This window comes from Balearica regulorum, chromosome 1, assembly GCF_011004875.1.
Source record: "Balearica regulorum gibbericeps isolate bBalReg1 chromosome 1, bBalReg1.pri, whole genome shotgun sequence".
NCBI lineage: Eukaryota > Metazoa > Chordata > Aves > Gruiformes > Gruidae > Balearica > Balearica regulorum.
This window is the reverse complement of record NC_046184.1, coordinates 3,432,750-3,448,561: the sequence shown is the minus strand read 5'-3', so window position 1 is coordinate 3,448,561 and position 15,812 is coordinate 3,432,750. Positions and strand designations below refer to the sequence as shown.

Here is a 15,812-nt window from a genome sequence, read left to right as displayed (position 1 = left end):
AGACTCCAAGTTACTCTTCTAGGAATAATGGGAATATTACATCAAGAAGGGATCTATGAAAGGCAATTGGTGATGCAAACTCCTGGGAGGTCTCTGCCAGCTCGTCAGCATCGGTGTGCCCTCCCAACCCTCCCAGGGAAGACAGGATGATGAGGTTCAGGCAACACTTACCATCACCTTGTGCCGTCCAATGAGGTTTGGGGACTCGCACAGAAGCTGCACATCTGATACGGTCACCGCACAGGGCTTCTCACCAACCAAAACGGTGTAGTTCAGCTTGGCATTCCCTCCTGCCACTGGTGGGATCAGGTTCTTGCCCTGGATAGAAAGGAATATCACCCCCCCCCCAAAACAAAGCCATCAGGAAAGTGTTTGCCTTCCACCACTTGTTTGTTCCTGTGACAGAAGTGTTAACATTGCACTTGAGATTTGTGGTTCACCATTCGCTAACACAGAGAGGAAAAGCCAATTTAGAAACTCCTGCACAGGACAGCATGGATGGCTACGAACTGTCATCAGTCAAAGCAACCTTTCTTGCTCCTCTCTCTCTGGAACTAAACGAGAAACGTTGCATATAAGTCTTGCACAAACAGGCCCTCACAAAACATATTCAGGCACGTAAAATAGACCCCTTTCTAAACGTGCAAGAAGGTATTTTGCAAATAATTTCTAAACATGCACCACATAGAAGTGCTGATATGGAAATGTTCGATCATAACATTCCTTGTCTGTATTGCTGTCCAGATTACAGAAATGACAAAGGACTGGTGTAGGACTTAACCAGGGGCGAGAGGAAGGTCTTGAAAACCCAAGAAAGAAATAGACTTGGGTATTTAATTGCCAGCCCTGTTGCAGTGGTAGAATATGTTCTTCTCTGGTGAACAGCAGTGGGTACAAATTTAGGCTGTACACAGGTTGCTGCAGCAGGAGTTTATAATTTTTAGTTACGGGTATTGGCAGATGCTGAGCAGTGATTCGTGTTTGCAGGTGGTGACTCTGATATGATGCGATATGGTAGGTGCAATGACTGAAGGAAATTTCTGGGATGCAATTGGGATGCCACTGTGATTCGTGGGGTGCTGGCAGACACAGAGAGGCAATAGGCAGCATCTGTTTGTCCTTCCTCATACAGGCCTTGCACCTCATCTCACCTTCAGTATAATGGGACTTCCCGGCTTCAACTCCAGGATCCCCGAGGGATTGAAAACCTCAAAGATGGGGTTTGGGTAGTAGGTGAAGTTGGTTTTGTTGAGGATCAACAGGGACTGCACGTTGTCAAGAATGAAGCCAAACTCCTCTGGACGCTCAGCAAGCTCAGATTGGTGATTGGGGTCAACAGCCAGTGCTGGAGCCTGGCAGGTCATCTCCGTGCTGTTCTGCACCTCACAGTTCTGGAGAAAAAAAATCCAACACAAGGAGAGTTTATGGCAGATGCCCCCAGCCCTATGGGTGGACAGATACCTCCCAGTGAAATGCTAGCCTACCTACTGCTGGAGGAGAGGGAGGAGTAGACCTCTTTGGTTATCATGAGTCAGGCTGGTACTCCACTGCTTCAAAACATACCCCATACCCATCACACAATCAAGGCTGGGAAGGGATTGGAAAAGCTTTGCTGGGGAAGCGTGTGGAGCAGTTTGCACTGTAATTGGGCACTGTAATTGGGCATCCTGTGCCTCTTCACTGAGGGACCTCAGCCTCTGGGGCTGCCAATGTCATCACTTTCTCCTAATCTCATTTTCTTCTGGAAACAGAAAGTTCTTCCTTTTTTTATTGTACAGCAGAGACTAGTCAAAGCCTCAGCACCACCCTGCAATTAGCTCTCATACTCTGAGGATCACTCCAAAAGTGTATGTCCAGTGCCTGCTCAGCTGTACCCAGGATTCCTGTTTGAACATCAGGTTACCTGAAATGAAGCTGGGGTGGTGCAGACATTAGGGTAGATCTCAGGAGACCCTGAAGTTGGCTTCCAGCCCTGCCAAAGACCTGTTTTTTTTGTGTACTTCAGAAATGTGTAATAGATTGTGAAAAATGTTTTATCCTGACTCCCATTCTAAATAACTAGGAATTAGATGTCTGGTTGTTCTTCAGGATCTGGACCTTCATCTTTCTACTTCGTGGTTGCTAGCACAATGCAATCCTGGTCTCACCAGGCTCTGTGGGGAAACAGCACCAGCTCCATGGGATCCCTGCTGTGCTCGATATGAGAATCTTCTCCGAACTAGTCTGATATCTCCAGCATTGAGAGCACACTCATTATCTCAGCTAGCATAGCTCAAGTGCTAATATTGCTTTGGCTCAAATCAATAGAAAAGTGACTTGGACCAGCCAGTTTCATATTGTAAAGTAAGTAAGTCAGATGTTCTTTGCTGTAATGGCTCTTACAAGGAAGAAAAGGCACCGGAGTGCTTCCCAGTGCAAAACTGATGGGCAGTTCTACATGAGCATGTGTGAGATGATGAATAGGCTTCATCATCTGCACAATGGCATGACTGATTGAGACCACTGTGTCAGGCAAGAGCTGGAGTCTGCTGGAAGAATAAGATGAAGTCATTCAGGCTTCTAATTCTGCAGGAAAGCTGGATAAGTGTTTGACTGTGCTGTCCTCGGAAATACAACCAAAACATACCTACGAATATGCATCTTCAGTTGGACCAGTGTTTCCCAGAGTTCGTGAGAGACTGGGAGATTGGCAGTCAAGAGTCACATCAGACCCAGAAACCTATCTGCACAGACATTTCCTGAATCTGGTAAGGTGTGAGGTGACAAAATTGCTTTGGATTTGGTTTTATGAAGGGAGAGGCAGAGTTGGGATAAGATCAAAATTTAGGTGTCTCAATCTGCAAATTGCAGATGCAAATGAATCTACCCCACATTCCTGCAATTTCTGTTTGGACCTACCACAGTTTCACCATTGCTTATGTGGCAGTAGGTTATTTTAATGTTGGCAAAGTGCTTTGAGAACCTTGGGTGGAAAGCCCATGGATTAATCTTAAAACCTGAGAAATGCAGAGGACCTAGACTTTCTGCCTTCACCCCAATTAGTCCCTCTGTACTTTTTACTTTTGGAGCCTCTTCTTCTGAGATGCTCCCAGAAAGTGCCCATACACAGCCAACACTTTTTCAGATGCCATTTCATGGCCCCATCCTCCAACGTACTGTAGGTACCAGCAGGTGCTTTCTGCTCCTGAGTCTCCTAATTGGAGGCACTAAATTCACACCTTTTACAGCTCGATCTGGAGCTGCTCAGCAGCTACTGGTAATTGGTTCCTTCTCAGTGAATTGTCCTCCCAGGCCTTGGTAGACTCTTGTTGGTCTCCACAGAGCTGCTTCTGATTCCTCAGTGGTCACTGACAGCTGAATTATGCTTTAAATCTAGCTGGTTAAACCTGGATTCACTCTTTCAGGATCCCAGATAGTCCAGGGAGTGGAGCCAGTAGTACCAGAGGGTATTATTCACAGTCGCTTCTGATTCCAGCATGCTCAACTAATAACCTGAATGTGGGGCCAGTTGTGAACAGGTTGGCTGATAATGTAGGTTGTACGTGGGCCAAAAGAGAGGGCAGGTATCCTTGAGCCAACAGAAGAAACAGGCTCAGGAGCTGAATGACCCTTCATGACACCTCTCTGTTCCCTCTGTGGTTCAGTGCTCCTTCACGGAGAGAGGATGGTGTAAGCTTTCTGAAAGAAAGTCATACCCTCTTTTCTGGATGCAATAGGAGATTTCAACCCCCTGAGCTGTTAGCCTCTATCACCACCTTGGACATGTCCCCTCCTGTGACTGATCCCCAGCTCAGCAGCCATACTCACGTTGATGTGTTCCTTTCCACCATGCTTTGCCCGGATCTGAGGGTTTTGGATCAGGTCTAGGTGAGTTCCCCACACTGCAATGGGTGTGTTTCCACTAGAGAAGAAGAAATGAAAGAGCATGAACCCAGCTAATATATATCGGGACTGAATGCATCAGCAATGGGTGATGTATAGTCCTAAATGTTGATTGCAAAGTGTCTGACCACATCTCACAGTCTCATAGGAAGGGAAAGAAAACAAAACAAAACAAATAATTTTTCATTCATTCATAAGGGAAGAAAGAAGTAAAACCACATGCTTGCTAAAACTGTCACATCAAGTAGCATCTGGGTGTTTGTCGTTAAGACTCAGCAGTCAGAAATTTCAGTAATGAGAAAAAGAATGGGAAATCTTACAGGGGCTCTTCAGAACGGTCCACCGACTATATGTCCTATATCACTTAAGGAAGGGAGCCAAAATAAACCTCATAGATACTGTTTTGTGCAAGCAGCTCTCAAGGATTCAGTGCTACCTTGGTTGAGAGCTGAAGTCCCATCTTGCATATTGAACCTGCTATAAAAACATCACCCTGAATAAGATAACATCACCTCAGTGAACCCACTTCAGTGCTGCCAGGAACCCAGTTCTGCAGCATCCAGAAGAAACAGAGCTGAAGTCTTCAGCCTTGGTGTGCATAAGGCATTTGCTCAATTTCCATTTGACGACCCAGGCAGATAAATTCTGCTATGTGTGTTAGATCCAACATGTGACAGAACAGAGGTTTCCAGTCATGGTGTCCCTTTGCTCAGGCAAGGACTGATTTCCTGAGAAAGCTGATTCATACTAACCATGTCCCTGCATTTGGTAGATTTTCTTGCTTTTATAACATTTCTCTTAGCTCATCTTAAGATGAGGAGATGTAGGTGGAGCCCTTCTCATTCCCTGCAATCCTGGTCACCAGAAGGAAACAGCTTTCAGAAACACCCTTCTTTCCTTTCCCTTGCCTCTTCCAGCTGCAGCCAGAGGTGCTGTTTGTGGGACTTCGGGGAGCAGCGGGGAGGTGGGGAAGGAAACTGCAAAGGAGCATTCCCAGACTTCAGTAGGAGCTGATGTGTGCGTTGGCTTTGAACACATTGAGGGGAAGGGTTTGCCATAGGCAGCTTTGGCCACCCCAAATCGAAACAGCATTGCTTTACCAGGGTGAGCTTGCCTTTTGCAGTGCTATGGTGGAGGCAACGTGATGCAAGGACAGAAGGGGGGAAGAGTTATCTGAGAAAGTAAAACCCTCAGCTGTCAGGGCTCACACAGCCAGGGTAGGATGAGAAAATGTCGTCAACGGACAGACCCATCTCTGAGGGTTTCCCAGGCTAAGAAGTGTTCTCATTAGTTTCGGCACCTGCCTCTGTAACTCCCCTTGGAAACTGTCCAGGCTGCAATTTATTTCCTGGAGCACTCTGCTGAGAATGGGAGGGGAGGTCATGTGGAAATCTGTGGAACTGGGAAAAGAAAGCTCAGAATCCCTTTCCTGCCTCCAGGTAAACCTATGCATATGTGAAAGGTGAAACAGGTGCACTACTAATGAGAAAACACCAGAGAAAAAACACATTGTAAGGAAGAGTCCTGTATTGGCCAACAGATCTCCCCCAGTTCTCATCTTTGTTCTTCATTTATCTTCCTGTATTAATCAGATGGGGCAGGTAGGAATGAATGCAAATATATGTCTCTGCCTAGCAGTATAGCTGTCAGGTTTCAGTGAGCTGGCCACAGCTATCTGGTACTGTGCTTCAGCCCCTGTAATTACACCCACACTGATAAATCAAGCAGCCAGGACACCAGCTCAAATACTGGCTGGTGGCCATTGATGCCCATAAGCTGTTAACAGTAGCCCAGGCAATGCCTGGTCATGGTTCAAGGGACAGCGAGGGCCAGGGAGCACTCCTAACCACCAGAACAGATGAAGCTAAACTGCCTTTGAAGGACAAAAGATCATTGGTGGTACGGATGACAGCTATGCATACTCACTGGCTTCAGGACCAATGAATAGACCTGGATTAAGTATTTGCTAGTTTAAACATAGCCTATGTGACCAAGAAGCCTGTAAATTCAAAGTCATGAGCCATAAGCTCTGCCAAAGAGCATTGTCAGAACCGTATCTTCCAGTGCGTGGTCCTGTGACACATCTCTGAGAGGTTCCTTATGGTCTTTCATTCAAGTAATACCTGTACGGACTGATCCATGGTTAGGGCAACATTTGACCTTGAATTTTGCAGAGTAGCTCACATTCTTGCTCTCTGAAACCATCAGCTGTGATGGGAAATGTCTAATTGGAAATTTTATGGGGCAAAACCACACTTTGCCATTTCCATAAGATCTGCTTGGATGGTTGAATTCTCTTGAACACACAGGGGATCTCTTCTGATGTCATACTTCTACTTATAAGAGAGCTTCCCCTCCCTGCCTTACAGAAAAAATACCCTCTCCTCAAAATTCAGCTTCATATTAACTATTCTTGATATCACCCAGGCAGAGCTCACTTGCCAGAAACCAGAAGAGAAGTATATAAACCAAGTTGTTCTTTCTCCACTGTCCTGGTTCTTCTGGATTTTTGGCTGTGAGCCTTTATAATTATTATTATTATTTATTTTTATTATGAATCTCTGCTGATTCACACTAGAAGAGATTTTGTATCTTGACTCAGCTGAAAGTTTTACATGTTCCAGACATATCAAATGTGTGTGCATATGTACAGATATATGAGTGTGTGTATATATACATAAATTCTTTTATTTAATCAACCAAGTCTGTGCACACAGTTTTAAACCCACGTGTTAAAAATTCTGTATTGGCTTTGGAAATTGAGCTTGTGGGCTCAGACCACAGCTATTAAGCTCAGCCACAGCACCGGATCAGAGAGAGGCCTTTTCTCTGAAAAAAAAAGTAATATCCAAAGCAGTTGTGTTTGCTGAAGAAACAAAATCACCCCAAAAACATCTCTGGCTGGCAAATCAAGAAAATGCAACCTTCGCTTGCCTTTGCATGAAACCCACCAGCCATTGCCTTCTGTGTCTGCAGGTGAATGCCCAGTCACGGCCGCTTCTTGCCCAGGTCGGATCAGAGCCTGGAGAGATGCTGCTGCCCAGCAAAATAACAGAGGTGCCAAGACTGTGAGCTTTCTTAATTTAACTCCTTATTGTCCCGAAACATCTGAGCATAATTTTCTGTCTGCAGACTCAGATAATTGCTGGACGTAAAGCAAATCAAACCCAGATCAAAAGTATTAATGGAGCTTCATAAAATTCTAGTTACCTGCCAGCCCAGTGTGACTCATTTTTATTTTTTTTTTTTTTGGCTATGGGAGTAAATTAGCAGTAATCTTTTCTTTATTGTCTTGGAAAATGGCACTTGAGAAGGTTTTAAGCCAGGCTCAGTACATTCATTCACTAATTTTGCAAAGCTGGTTTAGTAGCAATCATCTATCCCTCAAAACAGCTTAGCCCCACAGCCAGGAGTGATGAATCAGAGGAGCACAGTGGATTTGCTGTAATGAATCATACCGCATAACAAATATACTGAGGAACAGCCTCCTCAGTCTATCGCCAGATCCACGTGTCTTGACTAACTTATTTCTTGCTTGATTCTCAGGACTGGAGTTGGCTGCACTTCCATCTAGCCCTGTGTGGAAGCCTTACACTAATGTTTGTCTCCATTATGATCTGCTGGATGGACCTCCACAGCTGAACAGTTACGGTGCTTAAAACTGTTCCCAACACCCTGAACCACAGAGGTAATCCTGGATATTGCATCTTTTCTCTCTGCAACCTCCTCCAAGGTTATGCTCCTTTGGAGTGATTCAAAAGTGCACAAGAAAGAGGATGAAGGTGGAGGTGGGTAGGTCTGGTTAAAATTAGGTACCTGCTGCTGCTCAGGTGGATGCTTTGTGATATCAGAGACACTAAAGAGAGCAATGTTTAGAGTTTGCACCTGAATGGTGAGACAGGTAGAGTGCCAGTCATCCATCCTGGCAGCTACACACCCTGCAAGTAAGTTGGTACCCACTACACAAACACCTCTTCTTAATTTCCTCTATGCTGGGAGGTGGGACAGGAGATCCAAGGCAGCAAGCGATGGGATGCAGAGTCTCTGCACCCCCAAGCTAGGCAAAGCTTTGCCAGTAGACCTGAAGCATCTCTTTGGCTGCTGCTTTGTCTCTTGCTGGACGCTTCAGCAGAGAAACCAAGGAACAAATGGGCTATGGAGAACTTCTCTCACCTCCCAGGCAGACCTGAGGCCAGGCAGAGGAAGGACCCTGTGCTACAACTTTCCTGGAGATAATAGGGGAATTCACTCTCCTGGGCTGTCAATCTTGCACCTTTTAGCTGGCACTGAACTCACTTTAATAAGGAAGGGAGTAAAGCGATTTCTCATTTCACTGATAACCTGAACTCCGACTGAAAATAAAACCCCCAAATGGAAAATCCAGACACTAATGCTTCAAGCCCAATGTGCAAAGATTCAATCCAGCTAAGTCAGTAAATTCCCTCACGGTAATTAAAGGCACTAATTGATTTGTGAAAACATCTTCTGGATGGGAGCTGAACTGGGGTGGGGGATTTACAAGCCCTGCTCCTAATCCCCAGACACTACAATCAGCCCAGTTTGACACGGGAGCAGATAGCTGCCATGGATGAATGAGGGTAGACTAAGATTTCTTTATTTTGTACCTTTACAAGGACATACCAGTGCATTTAATGACCAATTTCTCTCTTCCTGAGGCCACTTCCGCAGGCTTCTGAGAGCATTTGGGTATCGCTTTGAAGCTTTACACAACCAGGACAAATGCTCCTCTCGGACATCTTCATGTGAACCCTCTGAATTCACCAAAGCAGCATCAATGGTGTGAAGAGAAAAAGGGATGCCTAACACGGAGGAAGGCCCTTTGATAGGGCAGAGACCAGGGCTCCCTTTGTGTTTCATCTCAGGAGACAGCCCTGGGGCTTTCAGGTATGACAGACAAACAACAATGCCTAGTCCTAAGCCAGCAAGTACATGAAGGCTGTGGGAAAGGTAGGAATTGCTGATTTCAAACCCAAGGGAGATTCACTTCTCTAAGTACAGTTATGACATTCATGCCTGGGTTTAAGAGATCAGTGACTGATCCTGCTGCCATGCAAAGCTGTGGACCCAGCCCAACGGAGCCCAAAACACAGTCATGGCTTCTGGTCTGCACTAGGAATTGCAGCTTTTAGGGATACAACTGCATAGTTTAACCAGACCCAGTGGTCTGTAATATAAAATAAGATGATTGGTGACAGACAACATGAATTTACTAAAGGCAAAACATGCCTGACAAATTTGGTGGCCTTCTACAATGGGGTTACAGCACTGGTAAGGGAAGAGCGACTAATGTAATCTACCTGGATTTGTGCAAAGCATTTGACACTGTCCCACACGACATCCTTGTCTCTAAATTGGAGAGACACGGATTTGATGGATGGACCACTCAGTGGATAAGGAATTGGCTAGATGGTCGCACTCAAAGAGTTGTGATCAACAGCTCAATGTCCAAGTGGAGAACGGTGATGAGTGGCGTTCCTCAGGTGTCGGTACTGGGATCAGCACTGTTTAACATCTTTGTCAGTGACATGGACAGTGGGATCGAGTGCACCCTCAGCAGGTTTGGTGACGACACCAAGCTGTGTGGTGTGGTCGACATGCTGGAGAGAAGGGATGCCATCCAGAGGGACCTGGACAGGCTTGAGAGGTGGGCCTGTGCAAACTGCGTGAAGTTCAACAAGGCCAAGTGCAAGGTCCTGCACGTGGGTCGGCGCAATCCCAAGCACAACTACAGGCTGAGCAGAGAATGGATTGAGAGCAGCCCTGAGGAGAAGGACTTGGGGGTGTTGGTGGATGAGAAGCTCAACATGAGCTGGCAATGTGTGCTTGCAGCCCAGAAAGCCAACCGTGTCCTGGGCTGCATCAAAAGAGGCATGACCAGCAGGTCGAGGGAGGTGATCCTGCACCTCTACTCCACTCTGGTGAGACCCCACGTGCAGTACCGTGTCCAGCTCTGAGGTCTCCAACATAAGAAGGACATGGAGCTGTTGGAGCGAGTCCAGAGGAGGCCACAGAGATGATCTGAGGGCTGGAGCACCTCTGCTATGGAGACAGGCTGAGAGAGTTGGGCTTGTTCAGCGTGGAGAAAAGAAGGCTCTGGGGAGAGCTTAGAGCACCTTCCAGTCCCTAAAGGGTGCTACAGAAAAGCTGGAGAGGGACTTTTTACTCTTTACAAGGGCATGGAGTGATAGGACAAGGGGTAACAGCCTTAAGCTGAAGGAAGGGAGATTTAGATTAGATATTAGGAAGAAATTCTTCTATAAGAAATAGAAAATGTATCTCTTAGTGAACTCAATGCTTGGAAAGCACTTTTCTGTATCAGGAATCAACATGAACACTCCAGTGCTGCATTAGAAAACCATGAGAGGTGGTAAGGGGTGTCCATGGGATGCTTACCTGAAGATGCTCCACTCAGGCTCGATTCTCAGGATGGTTGGATCCTCTACATATTCATACTGCAGCTCCTGATGTATCTTTGCCTTGTCCACTCTCACGGATACCTTCACCTTCTCAAAGCCTTCATCTGAGGCAGTGGTGTTACAGACAATGTGTTTGGTGGACCTCCTGTGAGCAGAAGACAGTAAATATAAACCAGGCACTACCAGCAGTAAACAAGTTGGTGCCAAAAAGAGCCCAGCTACTTACCTCTATGTCCTGTGACCTTAACCTATGCACTGTGAAGCAGTGAAACTCTCTGCTACAGGAATATGTTGTGAATAGTGTGACACATTTAACTGAGGAATTGCCATTGCGTTTTCACTAGTTTAAATAAAACGATAAGAGTCATAATTTCTCAGGTCTCGGAGTGAAAACTGAACCTTAAGGGAAGTCCAAAACAGACCTCTCTGTGATTAAATGCTTGATAGATGTTTCCTTCCTGCCTGCAGACATATGCAGCAGCAACTCATAAAAAGGGGTGTTTGCACGTCAGCTTTCCAGTCTGGGATAATAAAGTTTACTTTGCATTAGGACTGTAAGCCTTGTTTACGTGCAGTTTGCAGCGTGCCTGGGACATTTGCATGGGACGTGCTAATGTAGTGGGAAGCATTTTATGATTATACTCAAAGACTATTCTGCATAAACCTTTCCTTCTGGGCAGGGTTCAAAACCAGCTCCAGGTGGATTTTTAAGTGGCCCTTACCTTCTATAAAGAGCCAAAACGCCAGGCTCCAAACACCCTCAGCCTCATCTTATATCCCTAGAAAAGATAAAGCAGGGTGCATCCTTCCCTTGCAGTGTGGCACTCACCTTCACTGACTGCAACACCCTGAAACACCACGCTCAGTCCCTCCTAAAACTCCCCAGTCTCTTCCGTAATCAACTCCAAGCAGCTGTGGTTCCCTCTTGGCCATTTAAATCACAAGCTGTGACTTCACCCTCCTGAATTATAGCTGCTGGATCACACTACAGCCATGACAGGCAGCTAAACAGGTTCCCCACAGCCAGGAGAGGGAAGGGCACTGCCCCAAGACAGTGGTCCCAGGTCTCCTGTGAATGGGCCCTTCTTCTGCCAAGCACAGGCTGGGAGAAATGTGCCAACTTCATCTTCAGCCTCCACCGATACTGGCAGCAAAATGTGTTGCACTGGGTAGTTTTGAGCTGCGGGAGCCCCTGGGAACAGGATTCAGGCTCGTTCTCACAGGGATCAGGGAACATTCAGCAGGTAGCACTGACATTAAGCCTCTCTGAACTGCAATTGAACAGGAGCCAACCCAGAGCTGAAATGTTGCAAATCATCCATTTCTTAGCACTACAGGACTATTCTGGGATAAAAGGGAGGTGTTTTAATACTTAGAATCAATGTTGTCAGATTTTCTTTGTCGCCTCTGCTAAAACAGGAACATGAAAATGAATCTTTTAAACGATGTACTCCCAGAGCAAGTGGCAAAGCATGGGACCGTGGAGAATTGTAGTGAAATTTGACAAGGGGCCATGGAAAAAAAGCACATGAAATATCAATCAAAACAATGAAAAAAATCCTATTCTTCCACCCCAAAACATACACAGTAAGGTTGCACACAGTGCAGAATGCACCAGTCTCATTGCTGGATAGACATGGCCACAGGCAAAAGAGGCACTTGAGGGACAGGGTGTCTGGCCTGCAAAAGTCTCTTGACTATAATTGCTCACATCTTTCAGACTTGGGCAAGTACAGTTGGAAGGACTCATCTGTACCTGTAGAAGAGGCAAGGTTGTCGCCCAAAGGTCACGATGACATTGCTGCCTGCATTGAGGTTGTTGCCCGTAATTGTCACCTGGGTGCCACCCGACACTGGTCCCCGCTTTGGCTTGAGATCAGAGAGTGTCAGAGTCTGTGAAGGCAAACGGTCATGTTGAAAACACAGCAAAAGAGCGGAGGTACATTCCCTCTCTTTAGTGACCAAGAGAGGTAGGCACCCCTAGGCATTAATCATGTCTTAGTTGGACTTCAGAAGATGACCATACCTTCTGGCCAATAGAGGAGCCTACGATGACACCAGTCCTATCATAGACACGCTGCTTGAAAGCCAAGTTTGCTGGGATGAGTTCACACCTAACCCTAGCCTGTCCTCTTCACCCCTGCAAAATCAAGCCTGCCCTTGTACCCGCTTAGAAATATTCTGGATTTGAAAAGTCAGTTCCACACCTGGAGCAGCTGGAGCCATGATCTCCATCTCCACTGCTTGTTTGAGACAGCTCAGGTGTCTTTTTGCCATCCTGCAACACCACCTCTGCAAGATAAACCGGGTCTTGAATGGGCTGATCGGATCTTAACAGGGACTCCCCACCTCCAAAATGTGGAGCTCAGAAGTGATGAAAACACTCAGGTCTTTAACAGATTGGTCTAAACCTTATGGATCTGACAAGGGAACAGAACCTGCTGTAAAACTCCAGAGAGATGCCTAAAAACTCCCTCACAGGCTTTTCCCCTGGGAATGAAGAGAGCTGGGGTTCAGCAGAGCATTTGAACTCATGCCTTGCCTTTCCCACATGCCCACTGCACGACCCTAAATTTTTCTGTTTTTCGTATCAGACTTGGATGCTGAGACAGTCTGGTACTGCATGAGTGTCCTGCACTGATACAGCACGGTGGTGCTCGTGTTGAGATGTAGTCTGAAATACTACAGCCACAAAAGGAGCATTGTCCAGATGAACACCTTTTTCCTTTTTCTGCTGATTTTCTGAGACTCTTTTCCAAACGTAACATGGTGCTGTGTTAATATATAAAAAAGGGGCACAATTCCTTTAGGTGCCTCAAATACCAAACCTCTTTTTCCTACCCTCCTGCTCTCCCTTCCTCCCAAAATCAAGATAAAATACTTGCACTCTGAAGGCACAGATCACCCTGTTACCACAATGCAGAGAGGAGACATCCATTTTCAGGAAGAAATTTGGAGTTGCAGTTTATTCTTTCATTTGCATTTTAATAGAAAAACTTTCCACTCAGTCCCAAGTGAAAAGCTACTATATGCATTTAAATGAAGATTATTTTTTTTCCCCTCTCTAAGAACGATGACACAAATGCTTGAAGCTCTCCTCAGCTCCTCTGAATGAGCAGGTACATCACGCAGTCACCTTATTGAGCTTTGGAAACCATTAATCCATGTTTATAAAACCACCTGACACACACCACAGCTCCCTCTTTCACAGCTCCCTCTTTCACACACACAGAGCCTTCTCTGTCCCTATCTCCCTCTGGCTAATAGTTTTGAAAAACAGTGGCAAGTTTTCCACTTTGCTTTTGTTCAAAAGGAAGCTACCATGTGGAGAAAGAGCTGAACATGAAAATCAGACATGCAGCTCTGTAGAAAAAACTATTGTCAGAGCTGGACACTTCTTGTGTTTAAACTTGATTGGTTTCGACATGATGGTTTGGAAACTGTTTTGCCTCAAGAAGTCCCTTAGCTATTAATTGCTGAAGGTTGGGAGGATATATAAGAAGAAAGACAAAATTAAGAAACAAGAAATGTCCTGTTTCTTATACTTTTTTTTTAATATTCTTTAACAGATATTATTGGGATAAAAAATGCAGGAACAGTATGCAGATACAAAAGATGCACTTCAGTATATAGTGCTCCTTGGTTTTAGGGTCTCGCCTCATGATGTGATGCCAAGTCCTCTTTAATCCCTTATTGATGGCCACCCACACCAGTGCAAATTACTGCTGACCATGACAGCTGCTGCTGGGAGGTGATCTTCCACCTGGGAGAAAATGGGTTGAGAATGGCCAACTTAGAATCATAGAATGGTTTAGGTTCAAAGAGATCTCAAAGCCCATCCAGTTCCAACCCCCCCCTGCCAAGGGCAGGGACACCCTCCACTAGACCAGTTGCCCAAAGCCTCATCCAACCTGGCCTTGAACACTGCCAGGCCTGTGTGCAACTTGGTGCACATAGCCTACACAACAGCACTGCAATAGCAGCTGCTTTACAAACCAGAGAGGAATATTTGAGTTAAAGACTGAAAGCTGTTGTCCAACTTCTCGATGGGTAGATAAACCGACCATGCCCTTTTGAGGATCCTCACAGACCAGCAGCACACCAGCAATGCTCCTTGGCAAAGCGTTGCTGTGTCTTGTGCCAATCTTGCAAAAGCGTTTGTGGCTAAGCTTTCAAAGCTGTGATAAACCATTAATTATTCACAGTGGCCTTCATAAATATTGCACAGCATGTTTACAGTAAAACTCAGCCTCCAGTCTGTTTACCGTTTCCTCGCTGGTGAAAGGTGATGGAAAATGCAGTGTTCTAGTGGATCTGTAATAGGCAGAAGGGGATAGTGACAGTGAAGAAAAGAGGCCAAGAAATCTTCTCTACCTTTCTAGGGGCTTGTCCACTTCCCTCTGCTCCCCAACACTTTACTTTCCTTTAGTACCTTTTCCACACAGGCTGTCCATAGAGAACCTGCAACCAGAGCTGTGTCTAAACTGACCTCATGATGCATGTTAAGACCTTGGCTCCCACTTCATTCCTCCTGGGGACAAGGGCAGAGGAAGATGTGACTCAGATGCATTTTATGCACCTGGGTTTCCTTTCTGTAGGTTCAATAATAGCAGCAGGACGGGAAAAGATGGAAGGGAGACAAGTTGCAAACGCTCTTCTGGGACAAGGATTTTAGGAGCAGACCCAGAAGAGATGCAATCAGAGTAGCCCACATCACCTACACTAAATCATAATATTGTCATCCAAAGCCAGAATAAAGGCAAATTTGCTTCAGCATCTGAATTGAAAAGTGAAGGGAATTTTTTTTTTTAATTGAAATACCATGGCAATAATCATAGCAACAAAATGAATAATTTTTTTTTAAAGAAATTATTTTCATTTAGATCATCATAAATTTCATTTCAGCCTGCAAACAAATGCTTTGTTTCTCTTTTGGCTTATTGAACTCTCTAATGCAATTTGCATTTTTGATCACAGCTGAGATTAAAACAAACTAACAGCATTTTGAATTTAAAAGTCCTGGTTAGAAATGTGGAGAAGAACTGTTCTAGTATCTATAAACTAAGCTACCTCTTTTTTAAAACACTGAAATTTAATACTCTGTTGAGTTCCAAATATCATCTTTTCCAATTCTTGCAGGAGAGGGTAAGGGTAAACCTATTGGCCAAATTTTACCATGTTTTGCTTCAAATTTTTTGAAAAGCAGTTTTCCAGAGGATTTACTATGCATCAGAAAGCCACATGTATCTTCCATGCAATGCCCTTCCTTAGTTTTCAAACATCTTCCTTCCCTTAAAGCTGCCACCCACCGCTGCAGGATACCAAGGCATGTTGTGATGCCTGCAATAACATCTCTACCATCCTGGCAGACGTATCAGAGGAAGCCAAGCCACGCCAAGAAACACATCTCCCGCTATGAAAGCAATGGACACGAGAGAGGGCATGTGAGGGGCAGGTTGGAGAGCATCTGTATTTTTTTTCTGTCTAACACAA

General features: G+C 45.4%; 1 protein-coding gene across 2 annotated transcripts in view; it reads right to left on the bottom strand.

Annotated features, from left to right (window-relative positions):
• Window positions 1-15,812, bottom strand: part of PLXNA4 (plexin A4) — a 454,032-nt gene that overhangs the window by 56,390 nt on the left and 381,830 nt on the right. For both annotated transcript variants that reach the window (XM_075757480.1, XM_075757530.1), the window contains exons 15-19: window positions 12,076-12,212; window positions 10,297-10,464; window positions 3,808-3,901; window positions 1,152-1,391; window positions 172-318 (exon numbers count right to left, since the gene is read on the bottom strand). In XM_075757480.1, coding sequence (XP_075613595.1) covers window positions 172-318; window positions 1,152-1,391; window positions 3,808-3,901; window positions 10,297-10,464; window positions 12,076-12,212 — 786 coding nt within the window. The remainder of the gene's footprint in view (window positions 1-171; window positions 319-1,151; window positions 1,392-3,807; window positions 3,902-10,296; window positions 10,465-12,075; window positions 12,213-15,812) is intronic.